Source organism: Toxotes jaculatrix, chromosome 22 (assembly GCF_017976425.1).
Source record: "Toxotes jaculatrix isolate fToxJac2 chromosome 22, fToxJac2.pri, whole genome shotgun sequence".
NCBI classification, from domain to species: Eukaryota; Metazoa; Chordata; class Actinopteri; family Toxotidae; genus Toxotes; species Toxotes jaculatrix.
The window spans coordinates 11,638,519-11,663,019 of NC_054415.1; the positions used below are offsets into that span (position 1 = coordinate 11,638,519).

The 24,501-nt window shown below is 40.8% G+C and overlaps 1 protein-coding gene across 2 annotated transcripts in view; it reads right to left on the minus strand.

Moving 5' to 3' along the window:
* The window catches only part of tbc1d22a (TBC1 domain family, member 22a), a 107,385-nt gene that overhangs the window by 59,163 nt on the left and 23,721 nt on the right, over positions 1–24,501 (minus strand). Inside the window, exons 7-9 of one of the 2 annotated variants that reach the window (XM_041029950.1) lie at positions 17,032–17,160; positions 14,000–14,065; positions 9,649–9,763 (exon numbers count right to left, since the gene is read on the minus strand). In XM_041029950.1, coding sequence (XP_040885884.1) covers positions 9,649–9,763; positions 14,000–14,065; positions 17,032–17,160 — 310 coding nt within the window. Of the gene's footprint in view, positions 1–9,648; positions 9,764–13,999; positions 14,066–14,568; positions 14,632–17,031; positions 17,161–24,501 lie in introns of both variants that reach the window. The other variant, XM_041029952.1, reaches the window with a different exon arrangement.

Sequence of the window (24,501 nt, forward strand, 5' to 3'; positions counted from 1 at the left end):
CCTTTAAAAAGAAAGAAGTAGAAAATAAATGTGAAGTGGCAACCATCAGAAGTCTGAAAGAAAAGAACATTTCAGGGGGATGAAGAGACTTTTATACAAAGAAAGGTGGAGATAGACAGAGACTAAACCACATAACTGATTCAATTTCTGCCAGTCCAAATGCTGTTACTTAACCCCAGCAACATGGTGATTGCGTTCTAAACCAAACGGAGGAGCGGAGACAAAGACGAAGCTCGAGCCAGGAGAAAGACAAAGAGGGACAACGTCAAAGGAAACAGAAGAACAAATCTCAAACTGTCTCGGGGAAAATAATGCCTACACCGAGGCAATAATCTCACCGAATGATTAAAGCATGAGAAATTAGAGAAAGCAAAAGTAGATAAAGAACAAAGTGGAAAACAGTGTTCCTGCTGGATGTCAGCAGCTGTGCTCGGGCAATCACTAAGCAGCTCATTAGAGCTAATAACAGCCGTTAATCAGAGGGAGACTTAGAATAGAAGGCTCGACCAACAGTGGCCAGACCATGGGGAGAAAGAAGCCGATATTAGTTAACCGCCTACTGGCCAAGATCCACTCCACAGACTGCTCAATCTATAGACGGACAAACAGGCAGATGGAGGAGAGGAGAAGAGAGAAAAAAAACCATAAATTCAAACAGAAAAGACAGAAGCACTGTAATCCCCTGATGTGAGGGCACAAATGAAATACAAATGACCACAGCATGGCAGAGGACGACGTGCCACGGCTAAAGCTCCAAGCCAGTGGACAAACAACTGATCAGAGAAGAAATAAGGGAGAAAATGTAGAGAAGAGGAGAGAAAAACAAAAGACAAGAGAAGATACAATCTTATGATGAAAGGGCCAAAAAATGCAGAGTAAAGCAGAAGTGCCTCAAACAAAACCAAACTGCTGCTTACTATAGAACACATGCTCAGCTTGACCTGATGGATTCAGACAGAATATTATACTACAGCCAATGACTTTCCTGTCTGAGGTTCAGAAAAGAAGAGATGTTAATTCACATCGTTTCCAGTGTCATTTAGATGTAAGCTCCTGTTTTCATCGAGCCAGTTTAGACTCCTCTCATTACACACAGGAGACATCGGCTTCATCTAAGTTGAGTGTGTGTCTGTATCTGTGGCAGCTCACCTCACCAGTCTGTGCCCTGTGTTTGTGTGTGTGTGTGGTGTTACACTCCTCCAGGCATTTCATCACAGCTGACTGACAGTCTGCTTCCATCTTCCCAGCTTTGTCCCTGGGTGCTCCACCTAGTCTATCTGCAATACTGCCCCCCCCCCCCCCCCCCCCCCCCACACACACACACAGAGCACTTCCCCCACACACTGTGACAATTCAAGGGCTGTGACTCTATGTATGTGTATAAGTGGTATGTGCTGCACGTTGACTTTCTCAAAGAGACATCCAGCAGAGCTCTCTCTCTCTGGTCTGAGGCATTGTACAAAATGGTTGTACAGTATATAGTGATATAGGTTCTCCAGTACCCTACTGGTGGTACATTAGCAACACTTAGGTTGTCCATCACAGCCAATTCCTGTTAGGTTCTAGTGTTAAAGCAAGCAGCAAAGTATGGCAGATAAACTAGGCACTTAAGCATTATGTAGGATGGATCACACACACAAAGACCAGCACACACATATAATTAAAACAAGACACACACACAGAGGAGTGTGTGTATATGAGCAGGGTGTCTGCACGTTTAGCTCCAGTCAGAGAGAAATTCAAATCCTGTGTACTTTCTCACCACCCGGCCAAACACTACTGTGTGAAGTAGACGTGCTTGTTGTATTGCTGGTTTCAGAAAGTTAGACACACACACACACACACACACAGAGTTTTGACAAATCCTGTGGTAAAAGCCAAGAAAGCAGTGCCAGTTTGTGAGTGAAAGAAAAGTCACTCATCTATTTTCATTTTAAAAATTCTTTTTTCTCCAAAATAATAAAGACTGGAATATTTCCAACATCCTTTTACTATAAAAGCTATTGTATTTTCTGGAGTTATATACTTTAAACTGTATACTTTGTCTGGTGAAATAAATTAAAAATGTTCAATACTTGATTTCCTTTACAAAGACCTCTTCCTTTTGTTTGTGCATAAATGACCAAATGAATGGGCTTGAAAAAGCCCTGACAACAGTGTGCAACTGCCTAAATCTGTATCTCTGGCCCTGGTGTGGTAAAAAGCAGCTGAACAAAGCAATATCCAGCATCTGCAGTGGAAGAATCTCAGCCAATCATAGTCAATTCAAATTAAAGAACTGCAGCAACTGAAATAACAAATACTGGCAACAAAACTGCTGCATAACAGAGGAGCTTTTTTTTTTACACCTTTATTGATAAGGATTGTGAAGACAGACAGGAAATGCAGGGAAAGAGAGTCGGTAAATGACACGCAACATGGTCCACACAGCAAGGAGTTGAACTTGGGACTCAGTGCTCAGGGCCTTTACACCCATGTGGTATGCACCCTAACAAACCAGTTATCGGCCCGGAGATCTATATTTTTCCTAGAAACACAGTAGTCAAGGTAAAGTGTAGACTGCTCTACATACACTGCCCACCAAGTGTTCTGTTGTCTGGCCAAAGCTGCAGTCATCTGGTACAATAGCAAAATACATACCATAACCTGAAAGAAGGCATGTTGCAAATTAATCTTTTCCCCTCTCTCCTATTTTCTCCCATTGATTTCAGAGCATTTTTCTCTACTTGTAAAGCACAGTTTGTAGCCGTGGAGCTGAGATAAACTATTTAAAACAATGTAAAATGTCAAAAGATCTCACTGAAGCCGACTAAATTTAGAAATGTGCCCTTGCCAAACACTAGTTGCTCTGCATAAGCTAGTAATATTGGGTATATTGTTCAGCTCTGGAACTGAACTCCAGAACCGAGGGAGCCTCGCAGATGAGAGGTGAAACATCTTCGAGTGTCTACAACAAAGTCCAGCTGCCCTTGATTCAACTCTTCTCTGAGACACATTTTTCTGCATTTGTGAAAGCTTAAAGAGAAGCTTTTGGTGAAAAAGTGTGTGTCTAGGGATATGAGAACTCTTTATGATTCAAAAAAAGGCTGGCTAGAACACACAGACTGACACACATTTCTTCCACAGCAGTGTCAAAACCTCCATCATACAGGCACATTGCTCATCTTGCTCCTCATTCCTTCCCCTAATAACCACAAGGACACATCACCAAAAACTTTCTGGTTTTATTTGTCCCTTTACCTCTGTTTGCCCCTCACTAAGTGGTGTGAGTAGAGTTGTGTAAATGTCTCAGGCTTCTCTCTTCAATCCCCTTCCTTAAGTAAATCACGTTGCCATTTGGAGAAGAGCCTCTGCTTCTGTTGCAATAAAATGCATTTAAATTTTAAAATATACTTAACCCAGAACATTTTAGGTTTGTCCTCATCCTTCCTTTCTCAAGGGCCGCCGCTCACCAGGCACATTATCCTATTTCTACAAGGACGACAACAAATGTCTACAAAATGGTAGAAAGCACATCATGACTTTTAAGAACCAAAATCACTTTTGTCTCTGCTGAAAAAAACTTTTCACTTATTTTCTTTATTTTTTCAAATATCAAATCTATATATAGTGGTGGAAACTGCATTTGACAGTATGGACAACGGCCTGAAACACAAATTAAACAACAGATTGCTGATAAAATATGCTGCAAGTACTGCAGCAGGTAAAACTGGTAGTCACCAGTCAAACATATGAAGCCTCATTCTCTTTACATTTAATGTAACGAAAATTGTGTTAATTGAACAAACTTAAACCCAGTCCACTGTAAGACATCAGCCAAATTCAGGTGAAAGTAAACCTTATGTTAGAGCTCTTGATAACAAGCTTAAACTTAACTTGTTAGCTTGCTAAATTACATAATCAGCAGAAACAGAGAGGCATTAGCATTTAATTAGAGGACTAATTATTGCCACTTGATGAATTTAAGACCGATATTCACTTTGCTGCTTTGCCCTGATTTATTCTCCATCAACTCCTGAGAAAAATCTGAGGTTCTTTAGTCGCTAAATGCTCCATTGTGTTCACCAGTAACTGCCTATACTGCAGCTGGAAACATCACCACAGAGAACAGTGATGTTGAGCCAAACTTTAAGATTACAGGCCTGAAAACCAAAACAATGAGCTGAAAGATGCTACAGAGCTCCACAAGCAGAACTGGGTGATAACTCTATGTGGGTTTGGCACAAAATGTGACACCTTCCACATTTCACATAGTTATTTGATCCATTATTGGAATAAAAATATTGATTATAGCAGCTTTAAGGCTCTCTTGTGGCTCTTATTTTAAAGTCCTTTCTCTTAAACTGGCATGCAGAACTCCTTTTTCATTTTCAAAAAAGAAAAAAAAAGACATACTTCACTGTCAGAGAGCCTACAGCACAAGATTTCTTTGAATATTAGTATATCCGAGAAGCGCATGGTTTGATATTTAATCAGACAAAGTCTATACATGAGAAGCACTGTTTTCACACAGTGGTGACAACACTCGGCACAGAGCTAACTGCTGAATTCTTCATGAAATCCTAGCAACAGAGAAGCTGTTGCTAGCCACTTTCTGCCTCTGATGACAAGTACAGCTTCAAAGAGGAGGATGGCGATAGGGTACACCAGGCCATTCATCTCTTAGTTGATAGGAGGATGGACTGCCTGGCTCAGCTGCTTCCTGACAGCATGGGGGCACTTTCTAAGTCGGCCATTTACCCCTTTTTTCCGAAAATCTTGTTTGGTAGGTCTGTTGTTTGTCCCTCTCTGTCATTCGAAATGCCCTCACTCTTTGTCACTCTTAAGCTTGCCAAAAGACATGCTGGCTGGTGTTATTTTCTACTACTTTGTCTCCACTCTGATTGTCAAACCCTCACCTCTTTGGATTTTCGCATACACTGCCTCGTCTCTTTCTCTGTCTCTCTAACATGCCTCCCTGTTTTCATCTTTCTTCAGAGTGGATCCATACTTAGACATTGGCATGCAGATTACATTATGGATCCACTCGCCGATCAAAGGCCGTTCCACATTAAAGGAGGGCTGGCCCTGCTCTTTGGCCCGTCACAGCCCATCCTGGCTTTAATTAGATGACTTTTATTGTGGGCTAATGGGATAGGCGCTACACTGTGGAAGATCGGGAGAAGACAAAAGAAAAGTAATGCCTCACAGTTGGGCAACAAGAAACGATAGACTCTCCAAATCAATTTCTCCTTTGACAAGAGGGAGGCCTGCTAGATTGCTTAACAGTCCAGGTGGATACACAACAACTTTAGTGGTATTTTCCCTTCCAAGACATCAGAAGAGTTTATCGATAATCTACCAATTGGAGCTTTTCAATTTGGATTAACGGTCAGGTATTAAAGAAAGCTGGTGACAGGCAGAAAAGGAGGGCGGCTGTGAAGATGGAGCGGTTCATGGGTTGAGCCCTCTCTCCACATTGCATCATCAAAAGGTAAATGGAGAGTACGGCAGCACCACACCAAGGCAGTTATGTGGCGTGGAAAAGGAAGCAGGAGAAACAGAGCGAGAGAGCGAAAACCAAAAACAAAAAGATGCTGACAAAGTGACATTTGAATAGTGGAATGAAAGGAAGACAAAGGGAAGACAGAAAAGACTTGTTTAGAGGATAGATTAAACAGCTGCAAGCAGGTCAGAGTCTTAATCAGGTTCCCAATCAGTGAACTGACTCACATCCTCAGATCCTGGCTGTCACCCAAACTCACTCTAAGCTTTAAACCACTCAGACACAACAAACACACGTTTGGATCAAGGGTTAGAGAATTAAATCTGAACATCTGCATTAGTGTGAGTGAAAAGGAGAACTAAGTTGCCGTTATCCCAGTTTCTAAAAGACACTTTGGTTTGGAGTTTGACTGCTTTCTAACTGAAAGCTTATCCACGCCACTGCCTCACCTATTGCGCTCCTCTTAGGGCAACTGATCAGGCCAACGTACCTCATCTGTGTTGGTGTGGATCTGTGCATATCAAGGCCCACGCCCAACAACAGTCACCATTAATGCAGGTTTAGACATACTTTTAGCCTCAATGAGTACATTTCTGATGTTCAAACTTAAATCTGTAGAAACAATTCTGTGATGGTACTTGTTAAACTATAGTCAAAGCTTCTGGCAACAGGCTGAACACTGGAAAAAAAACTATATTAAACAAATTTCCCTTTGAAATTTCACTTCCAAGTCTCTGTGTCTAGGGTCTGGGTCTATGTTTCTTAAGAGATCAGTGTGTTCACCAGATAGGCTCGTCCCTTGAGTCTGACAGATCAGTCTTTGCAGAGAACAAAAGTAACATAGATGAATATCTCAGGTGTCTGACCTACAAACACCTTTGAATGTGAATATTTTAATATCTGTTTGCATAAGAGGTGTTCAGCCAACATGTCTACATTGCCCTACATTGTGAAATGGTATTTATTTTTAATGATTCTTAAAGAAAAAAATTCTGACTTAAGAGAATAAATGTCCTGCTTTCACCAATGCGTTCATGAGCTCACAAAGGAGGGAGGTAAAGAGAGGGGGAGGGAAAGTAAAAGAAAAAAGGAAAAACAGATGGCAAAAGAAAAAGAGAGAGAGCCAGAGAGAGCAAGAGAGCACAACAGCATGAGATAGTATATCTCACACTTCCTACCCCTCCACAAAGGAGCAGAATTAGGCCCACCTCATGAAAGAGCCAAACCTCTCTCTGCGCCAGAAAACAACACAACCTAACAACAACAACACGGCGCATCAGCCCATCATGTAAGATGCCAACCAGGCACGTTTGAAGGTTTGTTGGCTGTGTATGTTATTCAAGGCTCATCAGCGCATGGAGTTGCAGGGGGAACAAAGCGCAGGGTGATGCTTTGAAGATCTGACATTAGTCTGACTCACCCACAGAGAAAGGCAAAGAGAGAGGAGAAACAAATGCAGAGAGAGGTGGGGATGGAGAAGTAGAAAATGACAGAGTGAGAGAAAAAGCAGAGGAAACAAGACACAGGAGAACACGGTAAGTGAAACTGTGAAAGACAAGAGAGGCTAAATAAGAAAAATAAAGAAGTCAAGAGTCACTCCTTTATACATCATCCTGCACACAACTAGTCACTGAGGTTGGGGAACATGTGAACTCTTTACACGCTGAGTAATTCATTCTAAAGCTGCAAATGTATACTTAAAGATTAAATTAAAGATGTTGATTCAACTGCATGCTCATTTCAGAGGCTGTGCCACAGTTTATGGTGCTTTTGCATTGTATTGGGTTATATAAAAAGAAGTAAAACCCAGCAGAAGTTACAATTAAAAGCAGAGAAAATGCTTTGAAACAAACACTCATTAGCTCTGAGTAAAGTGCTGTGTGCCAAAAAGCAGTTAAGGGAAACACTGGAGTCTGGGAGTCCAACCTCTTGCGTGCTTCCCAGCACTTAACTTCTGAATCCTAAGTGTATCTCTCTAACCACAGTTGGTCCTGAGTGAGTAAGGTACTCCTCAGAGCATTGTGGTTTCCACTTAGTAGAGCTTTCTGGGCTAAAACATAGCACAGAAAGCTAAATAAGCATAGTATATAAAGTGGAAGGCAAAAGTCTGGACACCCCAAGAAATTTTAGCCTTAAAATAAGTTTTAGCAAAGGTCTCAGACCTCAGTTAGTTTGTTAGGGCTATGGTTTGTTCACAGTCACTGTTAGGACAGGCCAGGTAATGCAGATTTCAAAGCTCCTCAGACCTTGTTCCAAATGTCAGCAGCCATGGGCTCCTCTAAGCAGCTGCCTATCACTCTGAAAAACTCTGAGAAACTCCTGCACAAATATGACACTCATCATGAAATGAGAAGAAAACCTTTCCTGCATCCTCACAACAAACTTCAGCATCAGAAGTTTTCAAAAGAACACCTAAATCAGTCTGATGCATCATCGGTCCTGTGCACTGATGCTGAAGTTAATATAGAACTTTTTGGCTGCAACAAGCAAAGGTGTGTTTGGAGAGGAAAGGGTGCAGAATTTCATGAAAAGAAAACACCTCTCCAGCTGTTCAGGACAGGGGTGGATCGAACATGCTTTGGGCTTATGTTGTAGCCAGTGGCACAGGGGACATTTTGTTGATATAGGGAAGAATTGACTATTAAACACAAGCAAAATCTAGATGCAAACACCACACGGTCCGGGAAAAAAAAAGCTGAAGATGAAAAAAGGGTGGCCTCTACAGCAGGATAATGATCCATAACATGTTTCAAAATCCACAATGAACTACCTCAAGAGGCGCAAGCTTAAGGTTGTTTTATGGCCTTCACAGTCAACCCGACCTAAACATCACTGAAAATCTGTGGATAAACCTCACAAGGGCAGTGCATGCAAGAAAGCCCAAGAATCTCACAGAACTCGAAAAGGAAGAATGGGCAAAAATCCCCCCAAACAGGAACTGACAGTCTCCTGGCTGGCTACAAAAAGTGTTTACAAGCTGTGCTACTTGCCAAAGGGGGTGTTGCTAAGTACTGACCACGCAGGATGCCCAAACAGTTGCTTCAGGCCCTAAAACATGAGAATAAAAAAGTAATCCTGCTTAACATATTAAAAAAAAAGGGGCTTTAACTTTGGAAATCAGGTCGTCTTTTATTGCCTCAACTAGTCACACTGACAGAAACTCTGACCAGGGGTGCACAAAAAAAGGAATTTTGATTACATTTTATTTCATCCTACCTATTTTATTTCTCCTGACTGTGTTTTATGCCACTGGTGCACAAAAACAGAACAAATAAAGAAGTTCCAAAAATTTAATAAAGAAAATATATGCAGTACATTATGCTTACTGACAGTGCAAATTCCAATCCTATCATGATTGTGTCACTACTGTCTTTCCTGTCAACTATCTGGATGGGTGGAGGTACAAGTAAGAGAGCATTACTGGGGTGTAAAATGTTTCTAAGTAGCTCATCATAACTGTTCTGACAATTAAAATCATTCTTGAAAGACTGACAGTGTTCATTTCTCTTCCAGCTGCTTAGAGTCTGTGCGTGCTTTGTATCTGACGTTGTGAGTTTATACTGTCAGAAGAATGAAGTGCGAGAATAAGACAAAACATGCATCTGCGTAAATATGGCACAACATAAACGCACACAGCAGGGGGGAGGGGCTCTGGAGACAACAGCGTGGTGTTCATGAACGAACACACACGTGCCTACATGCCATGCTCTCACTAACACACATACCATAGCCTACATACACGCATGCAGCCTAATTGTGTTAACCAGAATGATTTGATATATTAAGTGCATCTAAACACGTACTGAGGTTGAAGTGTATGTCAAAATGAAAGAGGAACAGATAGATGGAAGAAAAGAGCGTGGAACAGGGGGCACCGAGCTGTAGGAGGAGTTCATTTGCCGGAAAGTTGTGAAAAAAAAGGAGGTTGTCTCGAGGGTCCAAGAGCTGATTCCCTGTGACCTGTGGTGATGAACAAGTGAGTAAACCCTGAGTCTTGCCAGCTACAAAGGTGCCACTATGCACTGTGGAGAGCAACACTCTCAGCAGAGGGGCAGCGAAAAGAAGTGACTGATCCTCACTTCAATGGAATATCACACAAAAGATTAGGGAGTTTTAAAATGAAAGTGGGGGGGGGGAGACAAGGAGCGAGAGACGGCACTCACCGATGTACTCGAAGACATAGACGACGAAGAACGGCGTGACCAGGTCGTTGATGCCTTGCACATAGCCGCTGGCTGGATGGCGGATGGCCCAAATAAACAGGATCCGCTCAAAAATCTTATATGCACAAACATACACACAGAGACAGAGAGTCAAAACAGCGGTTTATAGACAAAGCACATTTACATTACTCAGACAATATGTCAATTTACAATATGAAACAGAAAAGCAATAAATCTCCTTGTTGTGGAGAAGCTTAAAAAAAGGACTTTGAGAATAAAACAATTAACCATCTGGCAAGTTTTTTGTTGTAATCAGTTAACGAATTTTCTTTTCCCTAACATATGATCACCAATAATGAAGCAAAACTTTCACATTCACTGAAATCTTTAACAGTTGTTCTCAGAAAAGCCAATTATGTCTTCAAATATCACACTTGTAAATATAAGGCTGTTAGAATTAAAGGTTTTAATCACAAAAGTGCATATTTCAGAAAGCGAGTGTGGTGTGGGAAGTAGAAATCAGAACATTCTGAGGCATGCCAAGCTGGTGAAGAAGAAAGCAGTTGAACTGGAACAGCTCTGCATGCTATGGGAGTCTGGCTGTAAGGCTACAGATGTGGATATTGATTTTAAAGTTCACACTTATTTGTTTTGTCTTTTCATGTATTAGAAGGAGAACATTAAAGACACCCTGTGGAGTTTTTGACCACTAGTCGTGCTACAGAGCAGTGTTTTAAAGAGGGCCCGGTTGCGTTTGCTTTGTACATGCGCACTAGGATGCACAGGCACTTAGTTAGTCTGCTGATGAACTGTAACATGCGCACAAAGCACAGCAATGCACCAACAAAAGTTTTTAGCCCTCAAGGATATACAGACAAAGTAAACATAACTTTTGTTTCTTTGTTTGCAAAAAAAAAACTCCACAGGGCACCTTTAATGTACTCTTGTAACAGCTCTGGACCTTGACACTCAACTTTCAACAAGCAAATGCATCAAGAACACTTATTTAAAGATGATTTTACTTGAGTTTAATGTCATATTAATTGCTAGTAGTAACAGTCTAAACTCGAGACGAACCATGTCTTTGCCTCTCAGCAACACCTCACTCTTCAGCTCCTTCAGCTGTATTTTTGTGTGTCAAAAAAAAACTTTGTTCTCTGCTTTGGTGTTGGTCTCCTCCCTCCTCTCTTTTTTCGTACTCAGTTTGTTTCTGTCTCTTGCTTCTCCTCTCCGAGTCTGTCTCCTCCTCCATCTCTCACTCTACTTCTCAATATGTTTTTGCAAGGCAAACACTTCCATCTTGGTTATGGGTGGCTGTTTAATGCTGTCAGCCCCAGTGAATTAGAGGGGGCTTGATGTTCAGCTTGTTTTTCTGGCGCGAATATGGAGTTCCCCAAAAATACACATACACACACTCTCACACCTTGCTGTACCACACCCATCAAGCACTTTCTTATTTTTTGGGAATGTGTCATGTTTCTGTCACTTTCTAAATAACCTCATAGCTCATTGTTTTATGGAGAAAAAAAAAAAAAACACAAGCACGGCAGTGTCATTTTTTGGAAGCTGTGCAGGCAAATTGTCTCATTTTTATTTAAAAGTAATTCCATCAGTGTTAAGACAGTGTGAGAGATTGGCAAGATGCAACTCTCTCTGGTTTTCCTTTGCACGTTCTCCTTTAACCACCTTCACCTGCCTCCACACCTCACACCTCCTCTTCTCTTATCAAAGCCCCATCCATCAAAACTTGCAGGGGGAGTAATGGGACTTTCTTTTCATGCAACCTCAAAAGCTGACATACATATTTCACATTGGCACCTACACACAGAACCACTTTGAGTGAACCCATGCACATACACATCATCCAGCCCACATCCACTTTAGTATGGGCAAAGACCCCCCCCCCCCCCCCCCCCCCCCCCACTATTTTTGTGTGTTGCGACATTCATATATGAAAGACTGAAAACTGAGACCGAAGACAAAGAAAAACTTCAGATGCTAACAAAACAACATTGTCTTCAAGTGTAAGCAGAGTTCACTGAATCCTCCAAGGACAGCAAACTGGATTCTTGCAAATTATGTTAAGCTCACATTAATTTCAGATTCTTGTCAAAATGCAGCTTTCCCGTGTCTCCAGTGTCAAAGCGCTATGGCTCCATCCCATTAGTTCCAGACCTCCGAGACCCTGATAAGGGTCATCTCAAGAGGTAGAAAGGAAACTGATACAAGAGATGGTATCAAGTCAAAAAAAACTCTTCATTGACATCTCACACACAAAGTGTGAAAGAGTAAAGGAAGAGCTAGAAGTTTAAAAATTGAGCCCACTTTCAATAGATCATGGGCTCAATCTTTCAAATATCCAGTTAATGAATCAACAACCACTTTACACTCACTACAATGCACTCGTTCAACAGTATCAGTTAAATGCTTAAAATGAAAAAGGAAAATCTGATTTCTTAACATGGCAGACACCAGGGTCTACTGATAAATCCTGCTCTTTCAGCCTGTAATCAGAATTTGGAGGCAAAAGTGAAGGCTTTCTTTTCACGTCGGGAACTTGTAATTGCTGCTTATCAACAATTCGTGAAGACTGTATTGTTCTCCAAAACAAGAAAAACTCAGACACTTAGATACCACTTAGGAAATCACTGCAGAATTGCTTCAATATCTCTCTCTCTCCCCGAAATGGAACAGGCTGTTGACTGCTTTCCATCTCGACTAAATCTCAGCAAGCCCCATGGGAGGGAGAGGGAAGGGGGAGAGGGAGGGGGTGGCTGAGACAAACAAGTTAATGAAATGAAGCAGAGGTGATTTTCAGGTGGCGCCGCAGAAAAACCATATAAAAAAAAAAAAGGGGGCCTTTGGAGTTTGCTGCATACCAAAATATATGAGGAGCACATTGCTTGAATATTTCAGTGCACGCTGGTGGCTTTCATTTGGCAAACAAAGAGGGGAGAGCTGGTGTTTGGGGATGAGAGGAAGAAAGACATGGGTTCTGGGAGCGGGGAAAAGTAGGTAAGGGGCAAATATACATATAATATATACAGCAGTTGTACACACTGCACATTAGATAATAGATAGAAAAGAGTCAGCCACGTCCTTGCCTGGTCTTATGTTTTACCTCCTCACCTCCTCAGGTATAGCTCTGAGTTGCATCCTGTATAAGACAGGGGCAACAGGAGGTGGCACTGCCTGGGTCACTGTGTCTGAGTGTATGAATTAATGTGCTTGTATGTGTGTATAACCTTGTGCACAAATGCTAGCATGTCTCCTCATTTCCCTTTTTGTACGTGTATACACATGAATATACTGGTGTGTATGCTTTGGAGTGTGTGTGAATGTGTTCTTGCCCACACCTATGTGTAGGTGTGTACACAGAGCAGTCCAGAACACTGGCCACCTCATTAGCCTGCATCTCATTATGAGACTTTCCTTTCGCTGTTTTCAGTTCCCTGCTTCTCATGCCAGTGGTTCTGTGTAAGACAGGACCTCCCAGAAGCACTGTAATAATAAGATCAGCTTAACCCCACAGATATGAATGGCATCAAGTTAATTTCCGTGTTAAGTTGCATTGGGAAGCTGCTGTGATAGTCCCCCAGGCCTGCTGAGCTAACTTCCTACGCACGTGCCAAAATATTCTTATTACAGCGGAAACATAAGTGACCACATTTACATCTTAAGTATTTAAGTAACACCGTTTTCCACAGCAACGTACAAGGAATTGAGTTAAGGATTCTAGAAATGTGTGCCTTTCCATATGTTTTCCTAATGTGCCCTAACTACCTCTGCTAGTTATTGTTTTATCAAACATACTGCTTAAGAGGTCTTTAGGATAATTAGTTCTTATATCCCGTACAACACGGCACCCGACAGTAACAGCAAAGTCTCTGTTCAATAGCACTAACAAAGCAGAACAAAGTAGTACGAGAGTGCTAACCATGCAGAGTGAAAGTTCATGTGGATTTGATCACATGCATGACTGAACGTATGATTTAATTCTTCAGTTTGTAGTCTTAGTTTGTATGTGTGTGTGTGTGTTTGTGTGTGCACCCCATGCCAGACCATGCAGTGTGATGAAGCGAGGGTTTTCCCCATTTCAAACTACTAGGCAGAGTTTTCCAAATGTTCCTTCACTGAGTTTTATGATTATGCTAATATAACATCCCACACCAACACAATGCATTTATTCTGTTTGTGCCCGAGTTTAATTATTTTTTTAAAACTGTCAGTTACTTTGATTCAAGCCACTTGTTGACGTTACTGCCCTTATCTGCCCAAAAGCAGAGGGGAAAACCCTGCTAGATGAGGTGGTGTGTGTGTGTGCAGAAGAGGGGGGTGGGGTGGGTCTCACCTCTTGGACAGAAGCTTGTTGAAAAAGAGGAATAAGAGGATTAGTTCTCGGTATGTCAATGTGAATCTGCAGAGAGAGAAAGAGAGAAAAAAAAAAGACAAACACTGAAGCAACGGGCAGGTTAGCACAGATCTGGCCATTACAGGCAGTGACAGAGACAGAGAGGGAGCAACAGTTAGTGGATTGGTGTCCTTGATTGAAGGCAGACAGGGGTTTGGTGGTCTGAAATGGATAGCAGCGGTGGTCTTGAGTGTGTGAGAGTGTCTCTATGAGTGTCGAGCTGTCTCTGTGACAGTGCGTTGATCGAGAGTACATTTGTGTGTGCTTTCTTGTCTGTGTGAGACCACGTTTACACCATTTCAGAGTGTCTACCCTGCAGATGAACAGTACAACAGGCGGACAGATTCGTCAGAAGGGAGCCAGACGGGTGCAGGACAGCGACTGGAGCCAAGCCAACTGAAAAAGTCCAGACCGGAGCGGGCAGACTGTTTGTGAGAGTGTGTGGCTTGTGACGGACAGGACTGGGGATTGAGTTGTATCCGCAGGTCTGTCTGCTCTGTCCACCTTACCTCTGTCACCTTTGGCTGCAGCACCAAAGACTCAGGACTCATCCTAGGAATGTCTATGTGGATCTAACAGCAACATGGGAGAGAGAGTTGTTAGACACACACACACACACACACACACACACGAGTAACAATGTAGAAGTCCCCTTCATGCACTTGTCAACATTTAAACCTGTAAGATATTCTGATCATTTTGACTAAAGGAGATACCTATGCAGTTAGCAACCACAGGTAATCCAGGTGTGTTTATTTCTGGTCAGTCTTAAGATGGTATTGTTCTACATGTGCACATAGGCGATACATTTGCGTGCTGGTTTCTTTTATGCTTCTATGTAGTCTCTGTTTCAGACCCACATCCAAGTCTTTGTGACCTATATTTACCCGTAAAACCCTTCTCAGCGACGGTCCGCTGAGACGCTTATATGCATCTTTGGAGAAGAATAATTCTAGCGTAAGAGACAAATTATTTATTTAAAATTGAAGTCTATTTGGAAGGCTCTAAGGGGCTCACGCCGGTTGCCCAAGTATATGTTGTTCTGCCAGAGGTGCATTTCCCAAATCTCTACAACATGACCCATTAATCAGACTGGCTACAATTATGAGAATAAGGCCCAGACAGAAAAGTAGCAGAATGCTCCTTTAACAAGAGAACACCAATTTACTGCGCTAATGTGTGACTTGTTCGATATAGAAAATGAAACAAATGACAGCGTGGTTCTGTGTAATGATTCTTATGCTACAACTTTCAGTAACATTCAGTTCAGCATTTTGGTTCTGGCCTGTACGGTTGCGTTCAAATGGCTTTCTGCCATTTAAAGTGTAGACATCTACTGCCAGCTCACCAGACTGCATAAGCCAATTGCACCCAATCTGCGAAGCGTAACATGACAGATGTGACAACGTTAATGAGGGATTGGTTAAGAGAGTAGAACAAACAAACACTAAAAGACACGCAAATGTGGCCAGGAGAAGAATTCAAATGTGTTTCCAATATTTCTCTATTACCTCTGGATATCTAAGTAGGCAGCTGTTTGAAACTTTAGCCAAAAGAATTCGATAAGCCCTTAATATAACAAGAATCTGCTGAGAGTGGTTTGGAGTCTTTCTGCCCTCTGGTGGTCAAGTATGTTGTTTAATGCAGCTACAACAGTGGAGCTAATTTTAAGTCTTCAAAAAAAAAAAAAAAAAAGCTAGACTTTTTTTAAACACTTTCTCTTGGGATGGAACGAAACTGCAGCAATACTTCAAAAAGATTGCAGTGCAAGCTGGGACTTCTACAATGGCTACATCCATATGCATATGTATACAAGCATACACACAAGCTGTTTAGGCGAGTAAAAAACAACATAAACAAGTATATGAAAGAGACAGATGGATGGAAACAAGAAGAGACATAAAGTGTGGAGACATATGGAGATTCAGAATGGATGATGGACCTTCCCATATGAACACAGATGCAAAGACAAGCATAAGACACACAGGTACATGGACGCAAATACATCTACAGCCACTTAAACAGACAGACAAAATACATATAAATCCACAGCCATGCACAGTTTGGGTGCCAAAGCAACATATGTATAAACACACATAATCACACAAACAGAAAAAAAAAAAAATTCACTAGAAATCACTGCGCTCTCCGTCAACACAAACAGTGCTGGAACAAGCAGAACTTGGCAAAAATGAGGCTTCAAGATGCGATCCAAACAATCATCAAAACAAAGTATGCCAGCTTTCTGCCACAGTGTAGAGGAGATCAATGGGAAATTGGACGGAATATGAGAAATGTGTGTTTTTGCTATCGACAGCTCACTTTGATGTTTCTTATCAGCCTGAAATGAATAGGAAGTAGTTGAGTGTTAAAAAGAAAGAGTATGTGGGGGAGAGAAAGAGGGACAGATAAACAGAGACAGAGAGAGACAGAGTAAAAGCACATATTATTTTCAAAGCCAAACAGAAGCATTCATTTAGGCAGCTTTCTGAAGCTCAGGGCTGGTTGTGTCTACTGAACAGAGCTCGAACACACTGCCTCCATGTCAACACAGACAGACACACCGACAGACAGACGTCCAATGAGTACAAGAGGGAGAGGGACTAAAGGACACAAGGAGAAAGGAAAAAAAAAAACATAGAAAAGCACTTTTTGCCAGATAACTGGTTCCAGTAATCCTTTCCGCAGGGTCCAATCCTGTCAAAACACAGCCTTTCTGACACACATACGCTCACAAACATACACATAAACAGTTTTGTGTCCTGGCTTTGTGCAGAGGGAATACATTAGGGACGAGAAGTTGTTCTTGTAATTGAAAATGGAATCCTTTGTTGTCCGTCTTTCATTCTGTCCTTCAAGCTCTTGGATTCAGACAGGTGTTAGAAAAAAGTCAGATGTAGAAGAAATGATTAAACACACGACTAAACAGTACCGTGAATGGGCATGTGCTTGAGCTTGAATGTGTTTTATACCTGTCTATATGTGTCTTGATGGTGTTCGTCATTGCGGGAGTCGTAGTATTGCTGGATGAAGCCGAAATATTCTTGTCTCTTCCTCTGAAGGACGCTCTCTCTCCTCTCTGCGTTAGCTGGCAGGTAACCCTGAGAAAGAGTGAGAAACAGACAGAGAAAGACAGACAAAGAGAGACAGAAAATAGGGAAAAGGATAGAAGAAAGAAAAAGAAGGAAGAAAGACAGACAAAAAAGTGAAAAGAGGGATTTAACTAAATTCAGACCTAGAAACTTACACTCAAAAATGATTAAACAAGAAAAAAAAATATTCATTGAGAACTTCAAAAATTTGAAATTTTGAAAACTCTAGATAAACTCAGCTTAAAGATTGGAAGCAAGGGGAAACAACTAGCCTGAATCTGTCTAGCAGTAACAAATACAGATTAAAGAAACAGTGAATTAATTAATAAGTGAAATTCAGGTGCTAATAGGCAGATTTTGTTCCCTTTGGACAGAGTCAGGAGAGCTATGTTCTACTGTTTCCAGCCTACGCTAAGCTAACAGAGTGGTACTGATCTTCTCATCTGTCGGCAAAAAAGCAAAAGCATTACTTCTCAACTTGTTAAATATCCTAAAATCAGTATTCATTAGAAATGAAAAAAAATCTTCATGCTTTCAGATGAATGCTTAGTAAACTTGTCTGCAAAAAAAAAAAAAAACATTTCATTTGTTTTACCTCAGTTTTATCAGTAGCCTGAAATTTTAAAATTACACCAAACTTTACATATTTGAAAGTGTCTGAAATGTCCAGCAAAGGCTGAGAAAACACAAACACAACAAAGTAACTGGTGGTAGCCTCCAAACTAATACATCTGTCAGTTTGTAACATATATTTACTGTACATGCCAGTATGTTCCACATGGGACTCATTAATTAAGTTCTATAGATAATCAGTAAGACCATCTTTTCAGAAACCGCATGGTGTCTTATGTTGTCTGTCTCTCTCTTACTTATCTGTCAGTATATAAGATTTACTGAGCCTTTATTTTAAAATTCTTGTTCTAAAGCCTTGACTTGGTTTAGGTCCGTTAGTCAACTTCAATCAGAAACCAAACACCACCACCTGGGATTACACAGTCTGTAATTTACGCACTTCACTCTGCAAAGAAAACTTTCTGCTGCTTAACCAAACGCTTTCTGCCTCTTAGGGGAGGTACCTTTGTGTCTGTGTGTGTGTGTGTGTGTGTGTGTTTGTCAGACAGTTTCTGAGAGCATACATTTGTGAAAGTGTGTATCCTCTTTGTGCGGTCAGGCTTATGCAATGAGGAGAAAGTCTACTCCAAACTGAACAACAAATCTAAAGTCGATTAAAAGCGAGAGCTGGGACCACAGGCTCTAAAATATTCACAAAGTTAAAATCTTCAAAACACAACTCGAACATGACTGCTGGCCCTGAAAACTTGTCCCTGTGATAAAAAGCTGGATTTGTATAGCTGTTAAATGTACAAAGCTCCTTAATGTAGTTGCTGATATTTTATTATGACTTATGTGCATGTGTAACAATATGCTACACTTTTGAAAATATGAACAATCTCCCGGCGTTTGTTACAGAAATGGTCAGACACTAACAGCACCCCCCGGAAATCCGAGTAACATGTTTTTTAGCAAGTACACATTGTAGTAGACTTTTTGTCTGTCTGTCTCTTACATTTTGTCGTCACCTAATATTTAAATTGAGCATTGAGTTCTGAGAACACATTTAACTGCGGTTCAGACACATCTCTGTTTTGGACTGGCTTTAGTGGAATCACCATCAAACTCAACTTGTCTGCCTCAACCAACAGAGACAACCTGCACATAAAGCGAGATTCGGAACAACAGGCCTTAAAAGCGTGATGTTGACTCAGTGTGTAACATATGTGAGTGTCTGTTACCTATGTGCATTTCTGCCTCTATTGTGACTCTGATGTCTGTTGTTTTTGGAAGCGGGCTACCACTTTTAGGTAACACGCTAGCAAGCATTCAGAAACACACAAACTATCAATTTTGGGCAACTGTCTAGAGGAAAATCAATAGGAAAAGCAAAAAAAAAAAAAAGTTTCTCCTTTCTTGTTTTTTTTTTTATTTAATCCATTTTTTCCCAGGAAAAGGCCCCAAGAGAAGTCTGGAGAGTCTAGAGGATTATTTGTTGCACACAACAACTTTGCTTGCAGACAGACACACACACACACACACATACACCTGGCTGAGACATACAAACACGGGGAACAATCACAGCCAAACTAAAGTGAAGAAAACAAACATACGCAGTAAATCCAAACACCATGGTTCCACACACTCACATGTTCCGTTCTGACATATAAAGACGCATCACATTCTCATTCTCTGTCAGCACATCCATCACATCACTTCCAAGTATTTCTTCTTCGATTTATCTGTTGGTTTCAGTTACTAACCCTAAAAACATGAAAGTCAATCCCTGCACAACCAAAACCCTCTGAGGGAGGCAGACTCCTTACTCATCCACACCTCCTGGCCCATCTCCTTGACTTCTGCCAGTCAGCCAGACTGCAGAAATCAGACCAAGTACCGACTGTGACTTTTTCGTAGTTGCACTTTTTCCTTTACAAACACACACGACATGCACACAAACACAATAGGTCAGCTAAAAAAGCAGTGGGCTCCAGTGTTTAGGTGCACTGTGCCAAACGAGTGATGGGAGAGCCTGTGTGTGTTGAAGGTTAATGGACAGCTCAGTGGAGGTCAATCACACTGTATCTGCACAACTGCTCGACAGGACAGGAATATTCATACACACACACACATACACAATGTAAAGTGCGTCACACACTGTACTGCCATTTTAAACTATATTACCGATAATAGGACCTTGAGAGACGATAAAGGTGAAGACCTGGCTTATAACTTCTGCAACAAAAAACCTGTAGGTTTGTCAGCATAAGAATAGAGAGCTTTATGTGGACTCCTGCCCATCTTCAGAACTAACTTACTTTGGTGAACTCTCTGTGAACCCTGAGCACAAAATCATTGACCTGCCCTTCAGAATGCATTCACACCTAAGCAGTATTTCAGGTGGTAGCCATCATTAACTGCTCTCTGTGTATTTTCCCCTCAAATTTTCGACATGCCACTGCTTACCAACTCTTGAAGCAGCCCTCTCTAGTCCCTATATTTTCAGTAATTATAGGCCCATCTCTAAGCTGCCACTTTTATCCAAGACTTTCAATAAAAAGAACGTCTCAACATACCGGTAATTGATTTCTTTTAATGAAGAACAATAAAATGTTTTGAAAACTGATTTTTGCTCTCTGTGAAGTGGACATACAGAAATTTCCTGCAGCTGAATGACTTCAAAACTCTGTGCCTCAGAACAAGCAGCATTAACAGCCTCTGGTTTCGTCTGGGTGCCTCATCTAATAATGTTAAAAAAAGAACCAATGTGTTGTACTTGTGTAATATTTTATGTTTTGGATTCCATTACATTTTATTATTTCTAAGACACTGTACTGTAAAGCACTTTATAACTGCTTTGAAAGGTGCTATATAAATAAAGTTATTATTATTATTTTTTTTTTTTTAATTGTGTGTCAGCAGTAATATGTCTCTGGCTTCTCAGATTACCCAGACCAGCTGAAGAAAAAGCAGGCAAAGAGCACACGCAGCTAGCCTTTCTTTTAGAAAGCAGAGAAGTTAGAATAACTGAGTCTATCCCACAGTAAAATACTTAGAGTGCCCAAGATTCAAGTGTACTCAAGCTAGAACCTGAGTGACTAATTTTCATTTAATTTGTGGTCCACTGGTTAAAAAGGGTGAGTGGAGATTAAAAAAAAAAAACAAAAACAAAAAAAATTGGAAGGCTAAAAGTGAAGTGCATGAACGCTCTGAGTAAACTGCCAGTGCTACAAAATGTGGCAGCACAGTGCTGCAGTGCTGCCTCTGTTAATCAGTCTACATAAAGCTCATCTCTTCACTCTTCCTTGCATCAATCTACTCCATCCATCCTTCCATCCCTCTAATGGATCCTCCACATCAGTAAAATCTCTGTAAAAAAGGAGAAATATACTTGGGGAATCCATTTGGGGAATTTAAATGAAATTGTCTTTTCTATTTTTTTTTTCCCTCACAGTCTAAAGTGATTTCTACTTAGCAGGTGCACATTATCCTGGAAGAGCAGACTGGAAACAAACTGTCCCACGACAGGCCCAGCAAAAGCTGAACAAAACTTTACCTCCTTTTAAAATGTGTCTCTGTGTCTATACACATATACACATGTATCTGGTGAGCTTAGATTTCTACATGATTTGTGTCTGGCAACATCCATATGAGAATCAGTTTCATTAAAGAAAAAAAAAAAAAGGCATTCGAGATCAAAAAAAAAAAAGTGTTCAGCCAACCAGGTATAGAAGGGTTTGTGTTGATGTCTGAGTGGTCATTTGCTATTTTACACCATAAAATGACCTTTTTTTCTTTATCTTGCATGAAACAGAACGTTATTCATTTCATTAGTGTGTCAGTAATCTTTTCTCATGTATCTGCATTCTGAAATAATTAAAAGAAAACTTCAGTATGCAAAACCAATGCATCGTCAGGGCTTCACTGTCCTAATGATCCACATGTAATCTCATGTGATTCCTATGTTCACTGTAGCTACAGACTTTAAATATTAATTAATACTCAGAGGTTTAGCAATTCAGCATTTTTAGCCATTGAAAGCTAGCCATCGTGCACTCTCAGTGAATTTAAACACACAGGATGGAATCAAATGCACAAACACTGAGGATGTTTACATGTTTACATTACTGTCACAGCCCTGACTTTTATCTTGATTTATCATATATTAAAATATATGGATAACGTGTTTACATGCCACAGAAAACTAGCGTGCGTGTAAACATAGTCGGAATATGGGATTTAATGTTCACTTACAGAAGAGTCAAGGTCTTAAAGTTTAGATCAAAAATTACAATCACATCCTTCCCCTATGTAATCAATAAACCTGCATAGTAAGCAGTGGCAAGCGCTGTGTTTCACTCATCTTCAATAGTAAGGATGATCCTTGATTGCTCAAATGCAGAGAGTGGATTTCCCTAAACATACACAAAGCAAAGATATATATTCACAGAATTTACAGAGGTAACATCTTTAAATTTCTAGTCCCAGATCTGTTTAAAAATGACTGCTCAGGTTTCAGTTGTTAATACTGGGAGGTGACAGTGGAGCTGCACTTCACATGAACTATAGCACAACTGTACAAACTGAAAAGGAATAAAATGTTCCAGCGAAATGTGTGATGCCTCTAACTCTGTGCATACCAGGGGAGGTTGATTACAAGTCTGCCTCAAAAGAAAAAAAAAATCCCATTTTTCTTTTCTCTCAGGCGATACAATTATGTGTACTGTTGTAAGGTAACAGTTTAACATAATAATCTCTAAATCTGTCCCAGCTGCCGCTGCTTCTTGATACATCTCATATAACCCTTTAGCCTTATCAATATTTCCACAGCCAGTTAGTTTTCTCGTCTCCCACCACTTCACATTTAACAGCCACACTCCATTAGCAAATGTACATATTGCCACAGGCTGACATTCTTTCACAAAGCAGAAAAGCCATTTAATTTCTTCCTTTCTCCTTCAGGCTCGGACACCGAGTGGTCTTTAAACAAATTAAATAAGACGGTATTATTTCTGAAATAATAGGAGAGTCGACCGGATGTGTTACTTGGGCTGGAGGCAACCTGTGGAGCCTCTTGCTCAAGAAGTAGAAGGAGGTAGAGGGAGCTATCCGGTCAGGTTAAAAACTGCTCTCTCCCTTCTGGCCTGGTTTCAGGATTTTGCCTGCTTTTTAATTTCCACACTGACTAATAAGAGTGGAGACAGTTATGGATGATTTTCGTGATGTGGTGGTAAATGAAGGCCGTTGGGAGAATGTTACCAAGCTGTGACCGCAGTGGGAAAACTTGTTTCCCGTCTTTGTCAGGTAAAGGGGAGCGAGGCTCGAGCACGCCTGCTGAGACGGGACAAAAAGAAAATCAAATAATTTGGTGCACATTGGTGAGCAGGAGAAGGGCACAAGGGACGCCACTGGAGTGAGGTTTTATTAGGTGCCTCAGCCAAGTTTATGGAATACAGCACAGCTTTGAGCCTCAGTGTGTGTGTATGTGTGTGCAAGACGGCGAATAGATTTTTCGAGCCTGATCCCTCCTATCTATTTCTCCACTGGATCATACCACAGACAGGACAGAGAAGGCAGTCAAGTGTTGTGACAAGATATGAGAGCTTTTGACACCATGCCCACTTATAGCTTTAATCCAAACCCTGGATTTAACCCTGGTATAATTCACACTGCACAAGACTCTAAGATTTTGAAATCTATTGAAATCGTAACTTGTAAGGAAGGGCATAGATTACTTCAGATATGGATCTAAATTTTGCACAGTCAAAACACCTCCTACATTTTTATTTAAAGTAGCCTGGAGATGAGTTGCAGTTTCTGTTTCTCTTATACCACATTTAAGCTTATGGTGACCATACTGGATAACGGAGACCCAGCTTGGTGTTCAACAAAACAGAAAGAAAGTTGCAAAACAAATATTGAGACTGGCTCCTGAATGAGGAAATTCTCTTGTCCTTTAGGAGCTTCAGGGTTTCAGAGTTTGATGAAGGTGAGAAAGTTCCACAGACTCTGTGTATTTCGCAGTATTTTGCCAAAAAGAAAGGTGTATAGAACACCGTGAGCATATGCACCATAGCATATGACCATACACCGTCTTAGTACTACACAGAATGTCAATTATTATCTGTCTCATTCACACAAAATATGGAAGTATAATGGAAAACCATGAGGAACAATATATCCAAGAATTATTTATTATATTTATGAGTACTTCAGAAGTGTAAAACAATAATTTCTCATGATATAATTAAATGATCGTGATCTGAACTCAGATAAGCAGCATAAAATGCATACATGGATTGACCAATTAAAAAGGATTCATTTATTTAACTTGATGCAAGTTTCAGGTAAAAATCGACACTTGCCCATTTAGAGGCAATGATGCCCTAGCTACTGTAGCTAAGCTGTATTGACAACTCTGATTTATTTATTTTTTTACATCCTATAACCTTCAATCCTGTCAATTCTTTCTTCCCCTCATTTCTGTTTTTTCATTTCTCTCTTTTCACTTCTGAATCTGGTTTTTGCTCTTTAATGCCTTCTGTTTTGTTGTGCTTTTCCCTGCTTCTTTGCCCTCCACACAATCCCCACCTCTGCTGCCTCCATTTTTTTCTCTGCAGGGAAGCAAAGGCGGTCCAGCTGTAATTTATACAGGCCACAGGCCAGCTGTGCTTTGCTGCCCCAAAGTTCTCTGCAGTGCTCTGTTTACATATATGCATACTGCACATGAATATGTATACACACCATAGCCACCCACACATGCACGCAAACATTCAGTAGATACATGCAAATACAGAA